Source organism: Amborella trichopoda, chromosome 9 (assembly GCF_054954075.1).
Source record: "Amborella trichopoda isolate Santa Cruz 75 chromosome 9, AtrichopodaSantaCruz75HAP2 v2.0, whole genome shotgun sequence".
NCBI lineage: Eukaryota > Viridiplantae > Streptophyta > Magnoliopsida > Amborellales > Amborellaceae > Amborella > Amborella trichopoda.
In genome coordinates this window covers 488,937-509,643 of record NC_142344.1, presented here as the reverse complement: position 1 = coordinate 509,643, position 20,707 = coordinate 488,937, and the positions used below count along the sequence as shown (strand labels likewise).

The 20,707-nt window shown below is 37.8% G+C and overlaps 2 protein-coding genes across 3 annotated transcripts; both read left to right on the top strand.

Annotated features, from left to right (window-relative positions):
• The first annotated feature begins 1,188 nt into the window (after positions 1 to 1,188).
• Positions 1,189 to 14,088, top strand: LOC18438388 (uncharacterized). 2 transcript variants are annotated; one of them, XM_011626728.3, is made up of 5 exons: positions 1,189 to 1,510; positions 5,960 to 6,113; positions 9,648 to 10,050; positions 10,165 to 10,325; positions 13,476 to 14,088. In XM_011626728.3, exons 1-5 carry the CDS (start codon positions 1,417 to 1,419, stop codon positions 13,588 to 13,590), a joined length of 927 nt encoding a protein of 308 aa, XP_011625030.1. In that variant the 5' UTR covers positions 1,189 to 1,416; the 3' UTR covers positions 13,591 to 14,088. The 2 variants fall into 2 exon arrangements, with proteins under 2 accessions (XP_011625030.1, XP_088702940.1); XM_088846814.1 differs by having other exon boundaries at positions 1,189 to 1,562.
• Positions 14,089 to 17,051: 2,963 nt separating this feature from the next.
• On the top strand, positions 17,052 to 18,999 carry LOC18438387 (uncharacterized). Its single transcript, XM_006848571.3, has 2 exons — positions 17,052 to 17,427; positions 17,921 to 18,999. The coding sequence occupies exons 1-2, from the start codon at positions 17,109 to 17,111 to the stop codon at positions 18,703 to 18,705; spliced, it is 1,104 nt and encodes a 367-aa protein (XP_006848634.2). The 5' UTR covers positions 17,052 to 17,108; the 3' UTR covers positions 18,706 to 18,999.
• The last annotated feature ends 1,708 nt before the right edge of the window (positions 19,000 to 20,707 follow it).

The window sequence follows — 20,707 nt, the reverse complement described above, 5'->3', positions numbered from 1 at the left end:
AATAACAATAAATAAATAAAAAAACCTTTTTCTCAGTTCATAGGAAACATCCTTTCCAAACCATTATAAGTTATGTGGAATAGGGGACGGTTGGGGGATTCAATTCTTGAATTTGTTATTTAATATCTGAACGGAAAGGTGAAAGTCACCAAAAGAGACCAGTGTTTTAATCCAAATAGAGATCTGAGTGTCAGAAATTTTAATATCAAAATTGTCTTTTTGGACACTGACATATATGTATTCTATTTAAAAGAAAAGAGAGACGGGACTTCAAGCAAAATTTTATGAAGAAACATTTAGCTTTTTAAAATTAAAATATTTAATTTGTTAAACAATGATACATGAATCATTGTCCAACATGGGGACCTTCTTCAAAAACTCTCATATTAAACCTTACTTTTCAAGCATGACATTCTAAACACAACTTGAGGGAAATTTATGGAAGTATACCTTATTTTTTTCAACTACTTAGCATTTTACCATTTTTCTACTATTCCATGTCAAAATCATGTGTATTTTGCATTGGCACACACAAAAGACTATAAACATATATGTCCATGTCACAAGCCAAAAGATTATTTATTCATTGGCCCTTTATTGGGAAATAATAACGTTGATACTAAAAGTGAACAAAGATCTTATAAAACTTCGACGGTTGGATCCAAGCGTTTAGAAACTTCAAATTTAAGGTGTGGTTTGTATAGGTTGAGGCCCTAAACAATCAAGCACACCGAAATAGTATCAACAAATATTTTTTCAGAAAATCTTTATGATGGTGTGAAAAATTATGTTCATCTCTATTTATAAATTTAAAGCTTCTAAAATAGTATAGATCGAGCACATCTGGTAATTTTAAAAATTAAAGGTCAAAAAAATAATTTACAAGATATACTATTTTCAAGACTTAAATCCATTTTCTTTTGGACTTTGGGCATCCAAATAACCTCTTCTAATAAAGGTTTGAGGTGCGCCTTAATTTGTTTGTTTAAGGCCTCATCCTAATACAGATTTTTTCTTAAATTCATATTTTAACAAAGTATATATATCCACTAATTCGAAAGTATGTTGCCACTAAGGCAAAATAATTTAGCTCTTTTTGCCTGAGGGAGCAGCCTCTCCAATATTAACCAAGCAGTCTTGCCCTAAGAACCAGCTTCCGTTTAAGGAGCCGCGCGGATGCCAAATGTTAACCGGTTTCGTAGCCCGCTCTATTGCGCTGTCTGAAGCGGGCCTTTTCAAACTTCAAACCCCGCTAGCCCCCAAACCTTAAACCCTAATAACCTGCCTGACTCTTCTCTATGATCTCCGATTCATCGATTATGGAGGTGCTGGTTTCCATAGCTGGTGAAGAACTGAGCCGCTTCATGGTTTCAGAGTGCAGAGGACGGAGTTGGCTTGAGATTTGAGTCGGTTATTATGATGCAGAAGGCCATCGGAAGAGGTGCCTTACTCGGTAGAGGGGCCTCCGCCTCTTCCTACTCTCTCAGCTCCCCTTCTGCTTCCACCAGAGGTATGCTCCCTTGCTCAGTATCCTTTAACCTCCCCTTCTGCTTCCACCAGAGGTATACTCCCTTGCACAGTATCCTTTAACCTCCCCTACTCTATCTATGAGTTTTCCTTTTCTTGTTTCGTTTGCAATGGTTTTCGGTTTTATATGAGTCTGGTTTCGGTTTTTTATTCATAATGCTTGATTGATATGGTGGACCTTGATCTTGTTGTTTTGATCGCAAATGTAGTTTTAGAATTGCCTAGTTTCTGCACATTGATCATGGCATCTTTCACTCAAGTTATGTGGCCTTTCTCTCTCTCCATAGATATATATTTATCTTTAGCTTAGTTTGTTTGGTGAGCATTAGATGAAGCTTTGAGACCAGGGAAGTCCCATGGGAAGAATGACATTATGTGCTAGAGAACGGACATTAGGTCTCAAATTTCATGAAATGCTGTCTGATTCAATAGGTTTGGAAAAATCCCTAACCTAAATGCTGATGCAGCCTTGGTGTTAAAGTTTAGGTTTGGGGGTACTTGACCTTTGGTTAATAATATCCAGTAACCGGGGATCGCCAATTTGTAATTTTATGCAGCTTTGATGCCTTCCATGATTGTTGGTGTCTTGTCACTCTTGTGTGACCGCAACAATTATGTCTCTGTAAAATGTCAAAAATGTCTCCAGAGTGAGTTTATGTATTTTTGTTTTTGTGGGGTACATTCCTTCCTCTGTTGAAATCAAAACCACTCGTTTGGAAAGGTATCTCTATATTACACATACAATTCTTGTTTCTAACCCTGTAGTTGACCTATCCATATAGTATCAATTAGCATATATTTCCTCACCAACTTCCTCCATTAATAGATTTTGTACATTCTCATCGTTTTGCAGATGCACCTCTTTTTCTTCTTTTTTTTCTGGTGGTCTTGCTGCTTTAATGAACAAAATTAGCTAAAGGTTTCCTCTTATGATTTACATTATAGTTGATTAAAGTTATTCTTGCTTCTATATCCTTTTTTTTTCCGACACTTCAAAAAACTATGTTTTTCTTCTCATTATAGATATGTCCCTTGGTATAGTTACTGGAAACACCTTAGATATACTTATGGGATTGGGAGCCCCAAAACGTCACCCAAGCACCACTTCCTAGCACAAAGTCCTCTTGCAGCCATATGCCATATGTTCCCTTGTTGGCTCTTATCATATTCCAAAGCCTCTTTTCATGCTTGCTATACTAGGAAATGTAGAGCTTGATGAACTTCATGAATCACAAGTATCACATGCAGGACTCGGTTGCTCTTCTACCAAAGAAGAAGGCTAGGGCTTTTAGTGGGTTGCCAAGTGATCAAAGATGATGACAGTATAGAGTTCTGAAAAGCTTAATGAGTGGCTAAAGGGTATCACTTATGATTACGGGGTATCAATCAGACTGCGTATGCAAAAATTAGAAAATAAGAGAAATGCAAAGAATAAAAAAATAAAAAAGGAAACCCAGAAAAATTTAAGAAAAAAACTAGGAACAAAAAAAATTGACATCTATCAAGTATAAATGTTTTCCATACTCTGTAGTTTCATTGAAATTGAAGTATTAAGAACAAAAAAGAAAAACGACAAATGAATTTAAAAACCTAAAAGACTTAGTATTTATTTAAAATGTAAATTTGGCTTCCTAAGAAGGAAAACATGTGACAATAAACTTAATAATGATGGAACAACCATTAAGTAGAAAAAATATAAATATATTGGCATTAAGTAGAACAAAAACATAAATATATTGGATTGAGAGAAAATAAATTATGAATATTGACCATAAGTATCCTCCCAAACTAGAACTAAAATCGAAAAAATACCTAGAAAAACTTGAAAATAAACCATAAAAATACATCACTGAAATTTGATAGAAAAACTGTAATACAAATGGCATCATGTCCTGCATCACTTTGTAGGGTTTGAAAGACCTTTTGGGACGATTGGAGGTGGGTTTTCCTGGGTGTTTTTGGTACTGTGGCAGGATAGAGAGAGATAAATAGAAAGAAGGGATGCAGAAAGAAGAGAAAAAACCCAACTTGTGTACATAGTCAACACTTGATGCAAATTAGGAGACCTAGAATTGTATTGGCATCAACATCCCCCAAAACTAGGGTACATCGAGTCAACACTATGGAAAAGAAGAATCAACACTACATGATGAAATCAACACGGACAAAAAAAAAAACTTTGTTCTCATCTCAATGTTTTCTATTGTTGGCCATGGTGCCTATATCTTTATTTTTAGAGGTTGGAGCCTCTTTTCTCGGCTTAGGTTGGAAGTTAAACGGTACCCAAATCCTTTCTGAGGCTACTCTTCCAGTATTAAGGAACTAAATCCTTTGTAAGTTTAAGGCACCATTCCTTTTACAAGATTAGCAAGGGAACATCTTCTAAAACACTAGCAACAATAAAAAATAAAAAAAGGAAACTAACTTCAACTAACTAAAATTAAATAACGTCTCAAACTTTCTTAATTTATTTTAAAAATCATGATCTAATTTTTCAGCTGCCTTTCAACCAAGATTTGAGGCCAATGCATTTGCAAGGGGAAAAACTTTGAGATAGTAGTCATAGATCTAAAAGAGAACTTTGATTTGAGTTTTGAATTACCTCAAATGAACATCTGAGTGAAAATTTATGCCTTTAGAAAGCAGTTTGCATCTGATTCCTTTGATTTGGACCTGTGTGCTTTGTCTTGGTTAATCTTATGTTAAAAATGTCATAAATAAATTTTATATAATAAATTTCAGTCAAGAAATAAGTTTATATAATGTATATAGACATGTATGCATTTTACAAATTTGCACAGACGTGTCATGCTGGACTTGGCAAAAATATAGGTAGATGAGTCAGGTTCATTGAGTCTGAGCCAGACATGGATTTTCGTATGTCGTATTCATGTCCTTGTAATTTACAGGTTGCTTCACACAGTACGTCCATGCTCTCTGGAAAACCATTTTTTGCCCTTGAACTTTTTATGCACTAAACTATACCCCTCTTGCCTACTTGTGAAAATTAAATAAAAGGACAAGCTCCTTGTGCATGGTTGAGAAGATTTGGATAGTTGTTACACATGTTAAATGTAGGTTGAGTTATGCTGATGTGCTTTCTTTTTGCTCTCTTCTTCCTTGACCATTGACATCTTTCTTACATATGTCTATAGGCAATGTTGTTATTACTGATGATGGAACTTAAGGCATTGTTACACAGTACACTTAAAAGTAGTGTCTTTAGAACCTCTTTAAGTTGTAGGGTATGAGGCACATGTGTGCGTGATACTTCAGAACTTGAAGTTGTGGTCTGTACAGAAGCTTAGAATGTTTGATACAATCATTTAATTTCAAATGATATATAACAAACACAGTTATTCATAATCTTCTTGTCTTCTTCTTGGTGGCACCAATAGGCGATAAGATGAGAGAGAGTAGGCTTAGGTGGGCTGGCCATGTGTAGCGCAAACCAAGTACAACACCTGTTAGGAGGTGCGAGTTAGTGGAAGGACTGAAAAGGGCAAGGGGTTGGCCCAAAAGGATGTGGTTGGAAGTAGTCCGAAAAGATATGGGGACTTATGGCCTCACTGAAGGTATGGCCTTTAATAGAGCAGAATGGTGGACCAGGATTCGTGTAGCCAATTAATTGGGAAAAGGCTATAATAATGATGACGATGATTATCTTGATACACCATAATTGACCATGGAATTGTCTTTCTTGGCATGTCAATCATATTGTGAAAGACCAAGATGCAAGAAACTATCTCCATGTCTAGCATTGAAGTTGAGTATGGAGTTGTCACGCATAGTTGGATTGTATGGCTGTACATGTACACTGTCCTTGATGTTTGAATTGAAGCACCTATTTCTCCTTATGAGAATAGCCGCACCATCCATATTGCTTCCAGTTGATGGAGAGTACTATGGTTGATGGTCATTTTGATCAAAACAGTTATCAACATCTCGTCAAACCTTACATCTATTATATCTGTGCTTTTCACTTCTTAATATTGTGCTTACCTATGAACTTAGTGACTGGCAATCAGTAAGCTTTTTTTGTTCAGAAAACTTTTCCTTTGTTATTTCTATTGACCATGTTGAATTTGAGGACTTTGTTAGAGTTATATGAATGCATGTCCATGTGTTTGACTGTATGCATCAATGGATGCTGACTATGCGTGTAACCAATGGTCAAGGGTATTCATCTAGATCATTTCTTTGTTGCATGCATTGAAGAAAGTGGTGATATTACTTTATCCTGGTTTTGTTGAATAGTTTTTGAGGGTTTAGTTTGTAACTCCATACAATTTGTTACTTGTTAGGGTTGTAATGTGGAAGAAATGTTTAATGATTTATCATGCAAATTATCATGCTAAAAATCGATTATATTATGCTTTTATTTCCTTGTATATTGAATTTGGTGCTCTTCTGACATCAATTATTCTCCTAGTGTATATTGACATATCACATGCGGTAAGGGGTCCAACAAGGTGGCGTGGGAGGTCCTTTGCTGCCTCAGTTCCTTCAGATTCGCCTAAACATCAGAAGGGCCAAAAAGTTTCAAAAGCAGAGCGACGAACCATGCTTGAATCATTTGTCCAACAGTATGCTACTATTCGTACTGCTTGAGTTTTCCTTTTAGTGCCTTGTAGTCATTGTCTGGTTATAATCCTAGTTCCTAAGCCCAATGCATAAGATCTTTGTTTGGTGTCAGATAAGCTTGTTAGATCGAAACTTTAGTTAGACAATTTATTTCCGAGCCCTTCTTTAATTTTATGAACTCTTGTGTATCGTGCTATAAATTATTATATTTACCCAGTTGCAAGCTAACAACAATGATGCCATAATGGCAAACAATAAAGCTCGCTGTAATATATATAAAATCTTTTTGAAGATCAACACTTGCTTCATATGCATGCTGTAGTTATGGATTTTCATTTTATAAAAGGTTTCCTTCTCATGATGAAAAATGTGTTCAACTCAGTCATCAAGGTTGCTAAATAGAAGATGGTTTTTGTGTCGGTAATACCTGAAGCACTGTATTCTATGGATATGATGTTATCTTATTCATGGGTGAAATGAACGTTATGAATGAATTATCCCATGTGAAGGAACAGAATACAAATAGAATAAATGCCATGTAGTTGGCTCTAAGATGGCCCAGAAGTTGAGAATCTTTGAAAATGGATTGGAAGGTTAATAGTGAGATGAGTATGCCTTTCCAAGGATCGTCTGTTATGTGTATGACCGAGAATTATTTAAATGCTCAAGTGTACTAAGTACTATACGAGCTAGGGCTGGCAATGTGCAGGGGGGGTCAGTCTGGCCCTGAAAAAGTAGGGCTTGGGCAACAAAATGCGGCTTGAGGAACAGGCCCGGGCTGGGCCACATTGGCCCATGGGTCGGGCCACCATTGGCCCACGGGTCGGGCTTGGCCGCAGTGAGGACCATTCGTGGCCTTGCCTGACCCAGTCAGACCAGAGCCTTCCCGGCCCTATGTTTTCTCTTATTTTTTCTTTTTCATGTTAGGGCCAGGACCAGGCTAGGACCCCTTCAGCCTGGACCGGGCTGCACTCAAGTCATGGCTGGCCCTGCCCATTGCCAGCCCTAATGCTAGCATTTGGGTTTTAAATGGTCAGCTAGCAACTCCATGAAACTGTCCAATGTCAACAATGAGCAGTTGAAGCCTCCTCTCAAAGTCTGTCCAGAAATATGGTGGTCTTTGAGTGGATGGATACTCACTAACTATCCCTTGTGGACATCAGATCATCGAGGAGTCACTAGCTGACTGTTTAAAACTCAAATGCTAGTGTAGTAATTTTTTTTTTTTTTTGAAGATGTAAACCTTAAATTAATCAGCAAGTTGGGCAATCCACACCTCGGGTGCTCCACAAGAAAAGCGTATCCGAAGAAACCACAAAAGTGCCTTCACCAAAAAATGGTTCAGGCAAAAGAACGAAAAAAGCCTTCTTAGCTAAGGAAACACGTAAACGACCTTCCAGTGTCAGAAGTTTGTGAGAATGGAATAGGCTAGGAGGCAACCGAGGTTGCCACTTGTTTGGCTAAGGTGTCTACTTCCTGGTTGCCTTCCCTCCATGTGTGCTTCCAGGTAACAATCATCTCCCTGCAGATGTAGTTGATCTCATCAAACAGATGAGCCAACTGCCATGGGGGAGGAGAAGGAGTTGAAGCCCAAGTGATGATATTCCTTGAGTCTCCCTCAATAATGAGTGATTTGAGACCCAAAGGAACGACAAGCTTGAGACCTTCCAGCAACACGATGGCTTCTGCTTTCGTGGAGTCACAGTGGCCTATGAACTTGGAAAGGGTGGCTATAGGAGTGCCCAGGCGGTCTCTGAGTAGAGCGCCAGCACCCGACTGCTGTGAGTTGCCCAGAGAGCACCCATCAAAGTTTAGCTTAGGAGTGCCCTGTGGGGGGGAGGGGTGGGTCTCCAAATTGCAGCCCTTGATGTACGCTTACTATTGTGGTTGAGGGCAGCCTCCCAATTCTCTTCGAAGGCCGAGGGGGGCAGGTCTTTGAAGTACTTATGGTTGGTTGCCCAGAAAATCAGCCTAGACTTGAGTTTGCTAAAAGTTTTGTACCAAGAGGAGTGCTCTCCCCGGTGGATGTGATTGTTCCGCTCAATCCAAATGGCCCAGATGGTGCCTGCCATCGCTGATTTCCATAACCAAATACCAGCCTTGGCCCAGGAGTAAGGCTGAATAGCAGAAATAAGATTGGGAACTGTTGCCTTTAGTACCCATTGAACCTTGAAGAGATTGAGTAGTACCCATTGTGCTAGTGTAGTATTGTAATATACAAACCCTTATCTCATAACATCAACATCTTCCTAAGTATGTGGTGGCCCATTCTAGGACTGCAAAGTTCAGTTCTTTGTTTTAATAAAGCTTCACTAATGATAGAAAAGTACAAAGTAAGGTGGAAACCAGTCAGTTTAGTCAACTAGGGAGAGAAGGAAAATCCAAAATCTAACTCGTCTATTAGGGAACACGTCTGCTAGGAAAGGCGCTTCCCTGGGACATGTCGGAATTCTGTGATAATTATTGCTCACATCCCTAATTTTCCATAACTAAACCCTGTAATCTCCAAGGAATAACTCACATATGCACATGAACCACCCTCCATGCTACAAGCTAATGAGAAAACTTTAAAGCGTACACTCCTACTAACAGTCCTGCTCCTGTTGCTCAGACTGGAGTCCATTCTTTCTAGAGGATCCACAAAATTCAGTTATGCTGAATGAAACTTTCGTCATCACAAAATAATGAAATAGTATATCTAACTCATGTGCAACCCCTAACTGTCATTGTAGAAATTGCAAATAAGCTTATCTAATTATATATAGTGTGAGTGTGTGTGTGTGTGTCTGTAATTTTTTTTGGGCGGAGATTTCTCAAAAAAAAAAAAAAATTGAGGGTGGGGGGTGGGGGTCAGGGAGAGAGGGGCCCTTGTTAGCTTGGGTTCACCTCATGCCTTAAAATACGTATGGAATGTTGTGCAACCCATTTGGATTCTTCACTGTTCGGTACTGGGGTATTATTAATTGCCTTTCAGGTCTCTCTTTCTGGTATTTTTTTTTATTTACTATTTCCATGGATGTGTTGCACTTAATAGCATGGCCAGGCTGACATTATGTGATCCTACTACAGCTGCCCTAGAGATCTTTATTCTATGATTTGGTATCCGAGCTTGGGCACTTCTTCCATCTGCCTTGTTTTTCTGACAAAAGGATGCTCCACTAATACCACAAAAACTTGAACTAAAATGAACAAAATGTCCAGCATATTTTGTAGCTCAGGAGGAAGTAAGAAATTGAAATTTATAGCAAGCATTTCCTTTGGAAACATGTACCAAATTCATCATCATCATTCGAGCTTTATCCCAACTATTTGGGGTCTGCTACACAAATCCTGTTCCGTCATTCATGGTCTCACGATTCATGAAAAGATGTGGTAAAGTTTTACATTGGCTGCCCTACCTAACACAACCCTCCTCCTTCATGCAGGCTTTAGAAACGTGTACCAAATTATAAAAGCCATTTTATTGTACCAGATTATTCTAGTAATTTCCAAATGTATATCTTCTGTTGAAATAATTGAACAGGCTCATTCTACAGGTATAGAGCCTCTAATGCTGGGAAGTTCCCTACTGCTTCATTTGCTAAGAAGAATGTTGGTGGTTCTTATTACACAATTAGACGTATCCTTCAGGAGTTAGAATATGAGTCCAAGAAACCTCATGTAATTAGTGAGAAGGAGAACTTTTTGGAAAATGCACAAAGGGTTATTGAAAACAACTCTGAAGCAAAAGAAGAGATTCTGATTTCAACTCATTTTGAAGAGGTCATACGCCCTACTTGCATGCCCAGTGATCGAAGCTTAAGGGAAGAGCATGATTCTGCCAGTGAAGTCCTGCCTTCTTATTATGAGGAAAAAAGAGTGTCTGGTAAAAGAGACACTTCTGGGCGTAGGGAACTCTCAGAAGTTTCTCGTGGAGGCTCTACTTCGCAAGATTTTTCAGTAAGTAAAATATCTAGCTTATATATATGGTACAAAGAGCTTAATATGTTTTTGTTCTATAATTGTTAGACGAGCACTTGTTGAGAAGCTTAACTGCATAATAAACACATGCAGTCTCATCAATATGGTCAAACCGAAGTATGTAGTGCGCCAAATGTTGTGGAGCGTCCTCAAGCTGATGGTGAGGAAAAGACGGCTGCGTCTGATTACAACAAGGATGATGATCTGGGGAGCCTAGAGAGCAAACTGTCAAACAAGACTGAGAGCCCTCGTAGGTGAGCTTCCTTGGTAGACCATGATTTGTTGACTACTTTTAGCATTAAATGAATTCATACTTGAAATTGATTGTTGCCAAGGTCACTTTTAGATTAATACATTAATTGGTCTCATTGGCAATAAATGGCTTGAAGTTCTAAGTTTGTTAGGTAGTTGAGAAACAAATCCTCAATGCACTTCTTTTCTTCTGAAGAAAGAAAACTATTGAAATTCTCGATGCATTAGAAAAAATATTGAATTCTCAATGCATTCTTAGGGTGTGTTTGTTTGTAGGAAGATAAACGTTCCTTGGAAACAAGAAGTTCTTCGCTAGGAAGTGCAATGTTATCGTTCTAGAATGTTAAGGAAGTCTTGAGTACCTTTGTTTGATAATATGTTGGAATGTTAAGGAAGTTCTGAGTACCTATGTTTGATAACTTGCTGGAATTTTAAGGAAGGTTTGGTGTAAATATATATATTTATTAATGTATATTAGTATTATAGATAATATATAACATAATATTTGATATTTATATTATATAATATAATAAAAATATATATTATATATAATACAAATATATATATTGAGGAAAATGGTTTGATAAGGCTGCAGCCCTATCAAAATTAGTAAATCCTCACATCATACCTAGTGATTGCAAAACCGGTCAATCTAACCACACCGGCGCAGTTAGATCGGGCTCTGGTTTTGAGCGGTTTTGGTGATCGACCGGTTTTTTAAAGTTTAAATAAATAATACGTCGCATTCATGTCAAATACTTTAAATTGCCATGTTGGTTAGTGTGGATGGTTAAAGTTTATAAGGATCATGGTTGGAATCCCGCAGCGAGCGGGGTTTCTTTTTTGAGAAGAATTCATTACATATTACATTCGTTCAGTGGTTTTGTTTTTTTATTCATTACATTGGTTTTCATTACATATTATATTCATTCAGCGGTTTTGTTTTTTTTGTTCATTACATTGGTTCAAAAAAATTACTTACCCACAGGAATTCATTACATTGGTTCAAAAAAATTACTTACCCACAGGAATTCATTACATTGGTTCAGAAAAATTACTTGCCCACAATTTGAAAGTTCTTGTAAAGAAATCATTGTTATTAAACCCACTAACCATTACACCATTTACTATTTAGTTGCCTATTAGACTCACTAATCAATAGCCATTTACTACGTACTTACAAAAAGAAATGGCCTATATTGTATATAACTTAATTTTTTCTTCACTTTTTTTTAAAAAAGAGATGGTCATGTCGATTTTTTAACACTATTTTAATATTCTTTACATTATTGTAAAGATTAAAAAAAAATTTGGTCATTGGTACTCACTTTTATATTTTCTCATATTTTTCAAAAAAATTTAAAAATATCCCTAGGCTCAAATCGATTCGTTAAAATCCATTTTTTTCATTATTTTTCATCATTTGAGTGTGTTTTGTTTTAATCACATTCTTTATATGCTTTTTATATTTTAGTAGATTTTTTTTGTATTTTTTTCAATATTTTTATGATCGTTCGGGACTTGCCCGGTTAGAGCGGTTGAATCGGCCGGTTTACCGGTTAGACTGGTTAAATCGCTTTTGGGCCCATGCCCGGTTAACCGTTCCGGTTCGATTTTACGAACATTGATCATACCTCATCGAAAATTGCAATTCAAACATTGGAAAAACTTTACATTGATCATCTCGTCTTGACCATTATGGCTGTGAAAAAATTAGTATTTCAAGCTTTAAAAATAGTGTATGTTGTAAAAAATTATCTAGACCGTCCATTTCATGCAAAAAGTAAGTGTTCACAGTTCCACAAAATCTGTACCGTTTTTTGAATTTCAAATTTTATTGTTTGTGTTGGAAATTGATTTTAGAGTGATCATGGAGATCTCCATTGCCGAAAGTGTTGTGGACGAGAATTTGAGGTGAGGCTTTATTTTGATTTCATAAGGCCTAGGCCTTATAGAAACTTCATCCATTTATTACTAATGTAAATGTAAATGTATAAAATATATAACATAAGAGTAATGATTTTATGAGATCCTCCCATACCCATGTGTGTAGGACCCCAAAGGATCACCATTAAATTTGGCATAGATCTCTAGAAAAGTTATCACATGGGTGTGAGACTTGACTTCTCTAGAGATCTGTGCCAAATTTAATGACGATCCTTTGGGGTCCTACACACATGGGTGTGGGAGGGTCTCATAGGATCATTACTCGTTACATAATATAATATATAAGATAATAGTTGTTATAATATAATATATGATATTTATATACAATATAATATATAATATAAATATATAATGGAATATAATACCAATATAAATCAATAATACAAATATATAATATAATAATATATTTATAATACTAATATTATGTATTATAATATGCTAATATATATTATTTAATGTTATAATAATATATTAGTTATATAAAATGCTATTTATAAATTAAATATTATTGAAATATTTAATAATAGTGATCATCAGGAGCAGTCATTGACAAAAAAGTTAAGAGAGTTTGGGTTCCTAGTGCCCCCCGTGGAACGTCGACTTTCCCATTTTAAAAGAGAAAGGGAACTTTGTGGTAAAGTTTAAGGTTCCAGTACTGTAGTAGTTCCTGCACAGTCAAACGCAGAAGTGCTACAATGTAATGTTATCTTTCTTGACCCAAACGTTCCTGCAAACAGACGCACCCTTAATATTTGTGCTTGTGTACGTGTATTAAGTATGCATATGTTTTTCTTTCTGAGTACTACGCTAAAGTATATGTCAGTACCTGTTTATGTATTTCATGGACATAAACAGCTCCCCAGACTGTTTGACGTCAACAATCGATGGCTGGGAGTGTCTTTTCTTCACTCTATATCCACCCAAAATTGGTGGACTTTGAGGTGGGTCCCCCAACCATCCAATGTTAGCATTTGGCAGTTGGCGGCCTGTTTATATCCGTGCTTGATACATGCCTAGAACATACATATGTAGTTATGGGCCTTTCTTATCAACCATTATTTTGCTAATATTCATATTAAATGCACCTTATGCCATTTGCTAATATGGGGTCATATGTATTGTAAAACCTACTTCGTAACAGTGTCCATGATGATACTGCCTTTCCAAGTGTAAAGTAAAATTGCCTTTTGTTCTCTTAATTTCAGAAATATTCCCAAAAAAATGGACCACAGAGAGGAGTCAGTGTCCAACAAAAGCACAGTGTGGGGCAGCCTGAAATCCCTGGCAGAAGGTATCATCAACTACTGGAAGAATGTTTAAGCCATGTGGGATCCCTCTCTCAAACCCAATCCTTTCGCAGGCTAGACACACACTATCAATCGACTACTGTGATTTATTGAGGCTCCTCTTGGGTTTCTGTTCCATGTATTTTTGGCTGATCCAAAACTTCACAATGCCATTTTCTGGCAACAAAATAGTGGATGGATGTATGCACTTCTATTCAGTGAGAGAAAGGATGTATGGATTTACAATTTGAATCTCTAGAGTTGAGGAATTTATCTGACCCATCTTCTTACATGAACCATACTTTCACAGCGATGACATATCATCACAAGAGCTATGGCTGGATGCTTGTATATGTATTTGTTCCCTTGGTGAAGGGTAATAAACAGCTTCATATCTCATGGTCCTGTGATCCAACTGGTGGCAGGAAAGCATTTGGAGAAAGCAGTATCTGAATGGTGCTCACTTTCCATGTTGGGTTGGATATCCTATATTATTATTTAATTATGAAAAGAAGAAAAAATATTATGTAAATTGTGGAATGTGAAATCTAGCAGGGATGGTATCTGTATCAGAAACTTCTTTTCGATACGCAGTTGGGGGGGGGGGGGGGGGGGGGGGTGGGGGGGGGGGGGGATTCCGCCCGTTATATTAATTTGGCACAATAGGCCCCATAGTATATGAAATCTAAAAGGTTCATACTTTTGTAGTCCATTTGTGAGTAGGAAACAAGAAATTTTATCATGATGCGAGTTCAATACTTGATGACTTATAAACTCTATAGAGTACCTTACATTTCATTTATATTGCGACTTCTCTGGGCTTTCAGTGACAGATGGAAGTCTTTCATGTAATTAATTCTATTCAACCACCAAATAATTTAATTTTGGAAGGTCTCACTTTAACATCTTTTTGAGTCGTAACCAAATATGTTAGCAAGTGATTCACCAATGAAAATCAAGGATCCTTATTCATCACAATTGGTGAAATTCGTAGATGCTTGTTCTTTGTAGTTTTGGCCTTAAAAAGGAAGAGGTATCCATGAGGCATTTGGGATCTGAACATTGTTGGAAAAGGGTTGTGAAAATCTGTACAGTCATCATCATCATCATCATCATTCGAGCTTTAAATCTCAAAATCTGAATCGCTCAACGCAATCAAAAATATATCAAAGAAAATCACCTTAGGATAGAGTTGCATAAGTTGCCTTAGATCCTTGGCAGATGTAAATCTCTATTCGGTTTTGCAACGTTTTAGGTTTCCTTTCTGCACTCTAGGGAACGACATTGTGCATGGAATGACCATGTATCAGAACATAGCCAACTTATAAACAGTATCACAACACCATTCGTCAATATAAGGTATATCGTTCATTCACTATTAATTTTAGGACCTAAAAATTTACTATGTAAGCTTCTCAACCTAGTGACCAACATCCAAAAAAAAATAAAAGCTTTACATGAACATGAAAGAACTAGTGCCCAAAGATTAAACAGGGATGGTCCAAGTTTTGAATGATGATTGTTGGAACTCAAACTCAATTTTTCTTCCTTTGAAAATAACAATACGATGATTTGGAAGTGGATCCAGAGATTTAAGATCTAGAAAAGCCTCCTAAGCGGCTTCTTTTTTCTTTTTTTTGTTTGAGGGAGCAACTGTATAGTGCGCTACTTGAGGAGTTCACATGCACTCTTCACCACGAATGTATATCTCATGAGGAGTTCATACGCACTCTTCTATAAGAATGTATTTCTCACTGCTTTAAAAAATGTTGGGTCAGCACAGAATCGCCGTCTGATCTAGGAATCGGTCACTCCATTCTAGTTTTGTGAGCCAAGTCTAAAAGGGAACCGGCAATTCTGTACAGTAATGGACCGCCAATTTATCGATTCGGACAGATTTTTGGCCGGTTCGCTGTTTTCTCATCTTGTTTTTTCTCCTATTCATTGTCTTTTCCACATAGTACAATGACGATCCGAACTACTGATTCACCAATTCAAACCGATTTTTTTAGTGCCTGATTGGAGCCAACGATCCATCTCTTAAATCTGGTATATCTTATGAGTGAATTCCTAGGTTCGACGAGGCAAAAACTTGGAGAAAAAAGAAAAAAAAGAGTAAATGCATTGCATGATATTAATTAACATTGGAATTAGGGATCTTCGAATTTGTAAAACTCAATCGGACTCACTAATCCCACTACACAACTAAGGGCTCTGAATCCCTGGTCAACATTTTCCTTGAATTCATCTAAGGCGTGCCACCCTAAGTCGAGTGATATAAATTCAAAAAAAAAAACATCAAACTTATTTAGAAAAGCATGCATTAATTTCTTTTTAGATAGATAAAAGCTTGCACTTATCCCAAAAGGGTTGAGGGAGATGGGGAAATTCAGGATCCTCAATGGACGGTAGAGAAAGAGAGATGCATCGGGAAGTAAGGCAAGTCGCGGAGGGAGAGTGAGATCCCAATGACTGCATGAAGGGGCCGCGTGTGGTGGCAGCAGCTGTAACCGCGTTGTCCCTTCCTTTCTAATCCATCCTTGATTTCCATGCCTATTTTTATTATTTTGTATAACACTTTGATTTAATCGCTCAACTCTTACTTTACAGCCTGGTAATAAACTTACAATAATCTCTCTCTCTCTCTCCTCGGGTGCCTCTCACTATCTTGAGTGTTCTCTCTCTTGGATGCTCTCTCACTCCTAGGGGTGGCGTACGGGTCGGGTCCTGCTGGACCACAATGGGTACTTGGATCCAAAAAGTATTTACGTTTAGGTTTTGAACCCAGATCCGATTTTTTGGTTTCAAAATTTAGACCAGCCATTACGTCTTTGGCCTGGTCGGGTCCATAGCTACTTTATGATTATAAGCTTTTTTTTTTTTTTTTTTTTTTTTTTTTTTTTTTTTTTTTTTTTTGCCCTTTTCTCTAACATCATATACCTATATTATTGTAGGTATATTGGCGATATTTATGCTATTGCACAACATTTAGGATTACCCACATAATATATACTTTCATTATTCAGGTGGATCCGGTTGGACCCAGGCAGGCACAGACCTGACCTTTCGGGTCCAAAATTTAAACCCATACTTGGACCCGAGATCAGATCTACCCGTCGGATCCGTGATCTGGTCGCGCCCATTGGCACCCCTACTCTCCCCCTCCCTGGGATGCTTCTTACTGTCACTCGTTTCAGTGTTCGCTCTCTCTCTCTCTGCAGATTCCATGGCGCAGATCTATGCATGGCCTGAACACATAAAATAATAATAAGAAGCTCCCTTCTACGTACGCTGTTTCCCACTGCCCTAAACAATTCCGAAACAACCTCCACGAACACATGGCAAACAACCCGCATAAACATATTATTAAACAACAACCGACTCTAATTAACCTCCCTGTTGACTTCCAAATCAAAAACATTAAGCCAACAATTTCTTAATCTCCACTATCACGAGGACCCATTCCCATTTTCACTATAAATGAGCTCAGTTGCATGTAGGATTTCATCCCAAGATTTCTCCTTCTACTTAGTGCGAAAGAGAAAGGGCAGTATGGCGATGAGGCAACCGGTTTTGATACTTGTGTTGGTGTCATGCCTGGTTGCAGTGCATGGTGACTCTTACGGAAACCCCTCCCCCTCTCCCCCTCCTTCCTCCCCACCAAAGCTTGGGCCATCTGCACCACCTCCTTCTAGAGTGGCCGGGAAGACCTTCGAAAGCCAAGTATTTACTTGCAATGACAACAAAACTTCATGCTTTGGCAAGACCATTGTGTGCCCAAGCCAGTGCCCTGAGATGAAGCCTGCTGACCCCAAGGCCAAGGCCTGCTTCATTGACTGCAACTCCCCCAAGTGTGAAGCCATCTGCAGGAGTAAGCTTCCATGCCAAATGTCGAACTTACAAATAGTTTTTTTTTTTCGTTTTGGGTAATTCGGTGGGGAAGACAGCCCTTACGGTTTTTTCAGTGATTTACATGGGGATTTTAAAATTTTAGGTAAAATACAGAATACTATGCTTAGACGAAAATTAGAAAGAAGGTCAACCAACTTTTTTTTTCTCAAAATTTTACTTATGTCAGCATGACTTTTGAATTTTTTGTTTTTAGGGTTTTTTTTTTTTTTTTTTTGTTAGTAGGGCTGTGCCCCAGACTTTAATGTACTGCCCAACTAAGGAAAAACGAAAAAATCAAAATCAAAATTCTGGTCGATCCATGGACAATTTTGAAAAAAGATTAAAAATTTGATTCACTTTCTCGGTATAGTATAGTAGTGGAGCATTTCATATTGGAAACTAGAATGTGGCAAGTACCACCACCACCCAGCTCCTTTCCCGGTATTTAGCTTGTTTGTTGATCCCTTTTGCAGATAGGAGGCCAAACTGCGAGGGCACCGGAGCGGCGTGCTACGACCCGAGGTTTGTAGGAGGAGATGGCATCATGTTCTACTTTCATGGAAAGAAGGGCCACCACTTCAGCTTGGTCTCCGACCCCAACCTCCAGATCAACGCCCGCTTCATTGGCAGGAGGCCGCAAGGCCGGACCAGGGACAACACCTGGATCCAGTCTCTCGGGATCATGTTCGGCGAGCACACCTTTACCTTGGGTGCGTCGAAGACCGCCAAATGGGACGATGACGCCGATCACCTCTTCTTCTCATTTGACTCCCACCCCTTATCTCTACCAGAGGGCCACCGTGCCGAGTGGTCAGCCCCTGACAGCCTCCTCACAGTGGAGCGCACATCCACCGTCAACAGTGTCTCAGTCAGCCTCCCCGGCATAATGGAGATATCCGTGAGCGTCGTGCCGATAACCGAGGAGGACAACAGGGTCCATAACTACCAAATTCCTGAAGATGATTGCTTTGCCCACCTTGAGATTCAATTCAGTTTCTTTAACTTGTCACCAAGAGTGGAGGGTGTGTTGGGCCAGACCTACAGGCCTGATTTCCAAAACCCTGTGAAGAGGGGAGTGGCAATGCCCATTATGGGAGGAGAGGACAAGTATAAGACCTCCTCTCTCTTGTCCTCGGACTGCAAAAGATGCATCTTCTCCCCTTCTTCAATGGAGGGTGATGTGCTTGTGATGAAGCCCACCACCATGGACTGCACTTCAAGGATGGGCAATGGCAATGGGATCGTTTGTCGCCGATAGAGAGAGAAAGAAGAGAGGTATGGGTAACTTGAAATAAACTAGCAGTTTACAAAAGAAACCAGAGAGATTTAGGGTTAGAAATAAGAAATAAAAAAAGGGTTGCCTATACTTGATTGTAGCAAGTCGCTTGCTTTCTTTGTTGTTTGTTTGACAGTTTAGGTGTCTTAGAAAGAAAGGAATTGTTGATTTATTGGATGCTGAAAGTGGTCCTAATTAGGTCATTGTAGCCTTTTGTAATCGAAACATCTTTGTTTAATTTAAAGTATGGATGCTCCTCTTTAGTGTGTCTTCAAATGCTGTCTTTGTAAGCTTTTGGATGTGTTCTTATTTCTTGCATTATCCATTCATTGACGAGCAGATTTTTGTTTTGGGAAGCCATCATCAAATGTAAATGTGAGTGAGTGAAGAAGAAGAAACATGCAGAAAGCTAAGTGTTTATGTAGCTCAACTTTTTAGAGATTTAGTTTCGAGGGGAACATAATGCAAAACCTTAGCCTCGCATCAGGAGCACAAATGGAGAGAGAGAAAGAGAGTTGTGTGCACTGTGTTTCTTTTTGCATCTCCATTAGTTTATGAACAAAACTAAGGAGTCAACACCAAAAACAATGCGTTTGAGAGCCCCAAATTCCGTTTGGGCACTTTTTGGTGGTCAATTATCAAATGGGATGTTATTTATTCGAAATATATATATATATATATATATATATATATAAAAGTGGGCTTAAACCAAATTTTATGAGAACGGTTAATAGAATCATCATCACCATCAAATCTTTTTCTCAATTAAGTGGGGTCAGCTACATGAATCTTAGCCTATTATTCAGCTTTATTAAAAGACATGCCCTTAGTGTAGCCAGAATCATTAATAAAATAAAAATTAAAAATAAAATTCTTTGGACTTTCTTATCATAAGTCCAAACACTCAAAGGTAAACCGGTGACACTATGGTTAAAGCTATCCAAGGTGTTCATTCAAATGGGACGGTTGTATATATTTATACATGGGTGATTCAATTTCCCCCCTATGTGTGCACTTATGTCTACATATATGTGTGTATGTGTTAAAAAGAAAAGGAAATAATGGCACATGAAGTTAAACTGGAAAAAAAGGCTTTGTTGCTTGAACAGTTCTTATTGTGAAATGTATTAGTCTGATTTGGGTTTAAGTTGGTATTGGTAATTCCAAACAAGTGGTAATGCTAGTGGCACGTACTTGAATCTCTCTCTCGCATTGCACAGGGCTGGAAGCCAATATATATATACGCTAAGTTTGTGTTTATGTGGGTATTTGCAATAATAAATGTGAGCTTCAGTTTTTTGTTTGTATTAAGTTTTAGATCCTCTCTATGGCCTAACCCAACTGGTTTCATTCATTGGCTTATGTTATGAACAGTTGCATGCCAAGCAATTTGGTTCATGGAACCTAGAAAGGGGTGGGTCATGTTGGTACGACCCCTACGCCTTAGTTATTGTGGTTTGAATTACCAAAAAAACAAAAAATATAAAAGATATATAAAGAGATCATTTATTTTTAATACAAAAAGATCATAATTATTTTTGTCAATTAGATTTCAAATCAAAGTATGCTCGACTAGGCTCCTAAGTTTAAAAAGAATTTTTTGAATTTTGTGACATGCCCTAAGCCATCAAATTTAACGTCTAATGGCTAATACCAATTGTGATTTTGTACCCAAAATAAATGGTCTCTCAAAAAATATAGATCCCAAAAAGGACATCGAAACGTGCACAAAGAGGGGTGCAATTTGCATAGAGCCTAGGCTCTAAACAATCAAATTAGAGCATACCTTCAAATAGTGTTGAGAAATGTGGTTTCAATACTGGAAATCTTTTTGATAGCCTTAAAATATACTTTTATTTTTATTTATAAAGTTTAAAGCTTCAAAACTAGTGTAGATCGAAGAGATCTATGAAAACTTGAAAATTGATGGTCTAAAAATGTATTATAAAATACACTATTTTCAAAACATGAAATCTATTTGTTT

Bases quoted from the DNA above. Each gene is read 5' to 3' on its own strand.
- LOC18438387 (XM_006848571.3), top strand. From the start codon at position 17,109: ATGGCGATGAGGCAACCGGTTTTGATACTTGTGTTGGTGTCATGCCTG. The intron at 17,428-17,920 runs GTAAGCTTCCAT...TCCCTTTTGCAG, and splicing joins GTGTGAAGCCATCTGCAGGA to ATAGGAGGCCAAACTGCGAG.
- LOC18438388 (XM_011626728.3), top strand. From the start codon at position 1,417: ATGATGCAGAAGGCCATCGGAAGAGGTGCCTTACTCGGTAGAGGGGCC. The intron at 1,511-5,959 runs GTATGCTCCCTT...TTATTCTCCTAG, and splicing joins CCCTTCTGCTTCCACCAGAG to TGTATATTGACATATCACAT. The intron at 6,114-9,647 runs GTATGCTACTAT...CTCATTCTACAG, and splicing joins CTTGAATCATTTGTCCAACA to GTATAGAGCCTCTAATGCTG.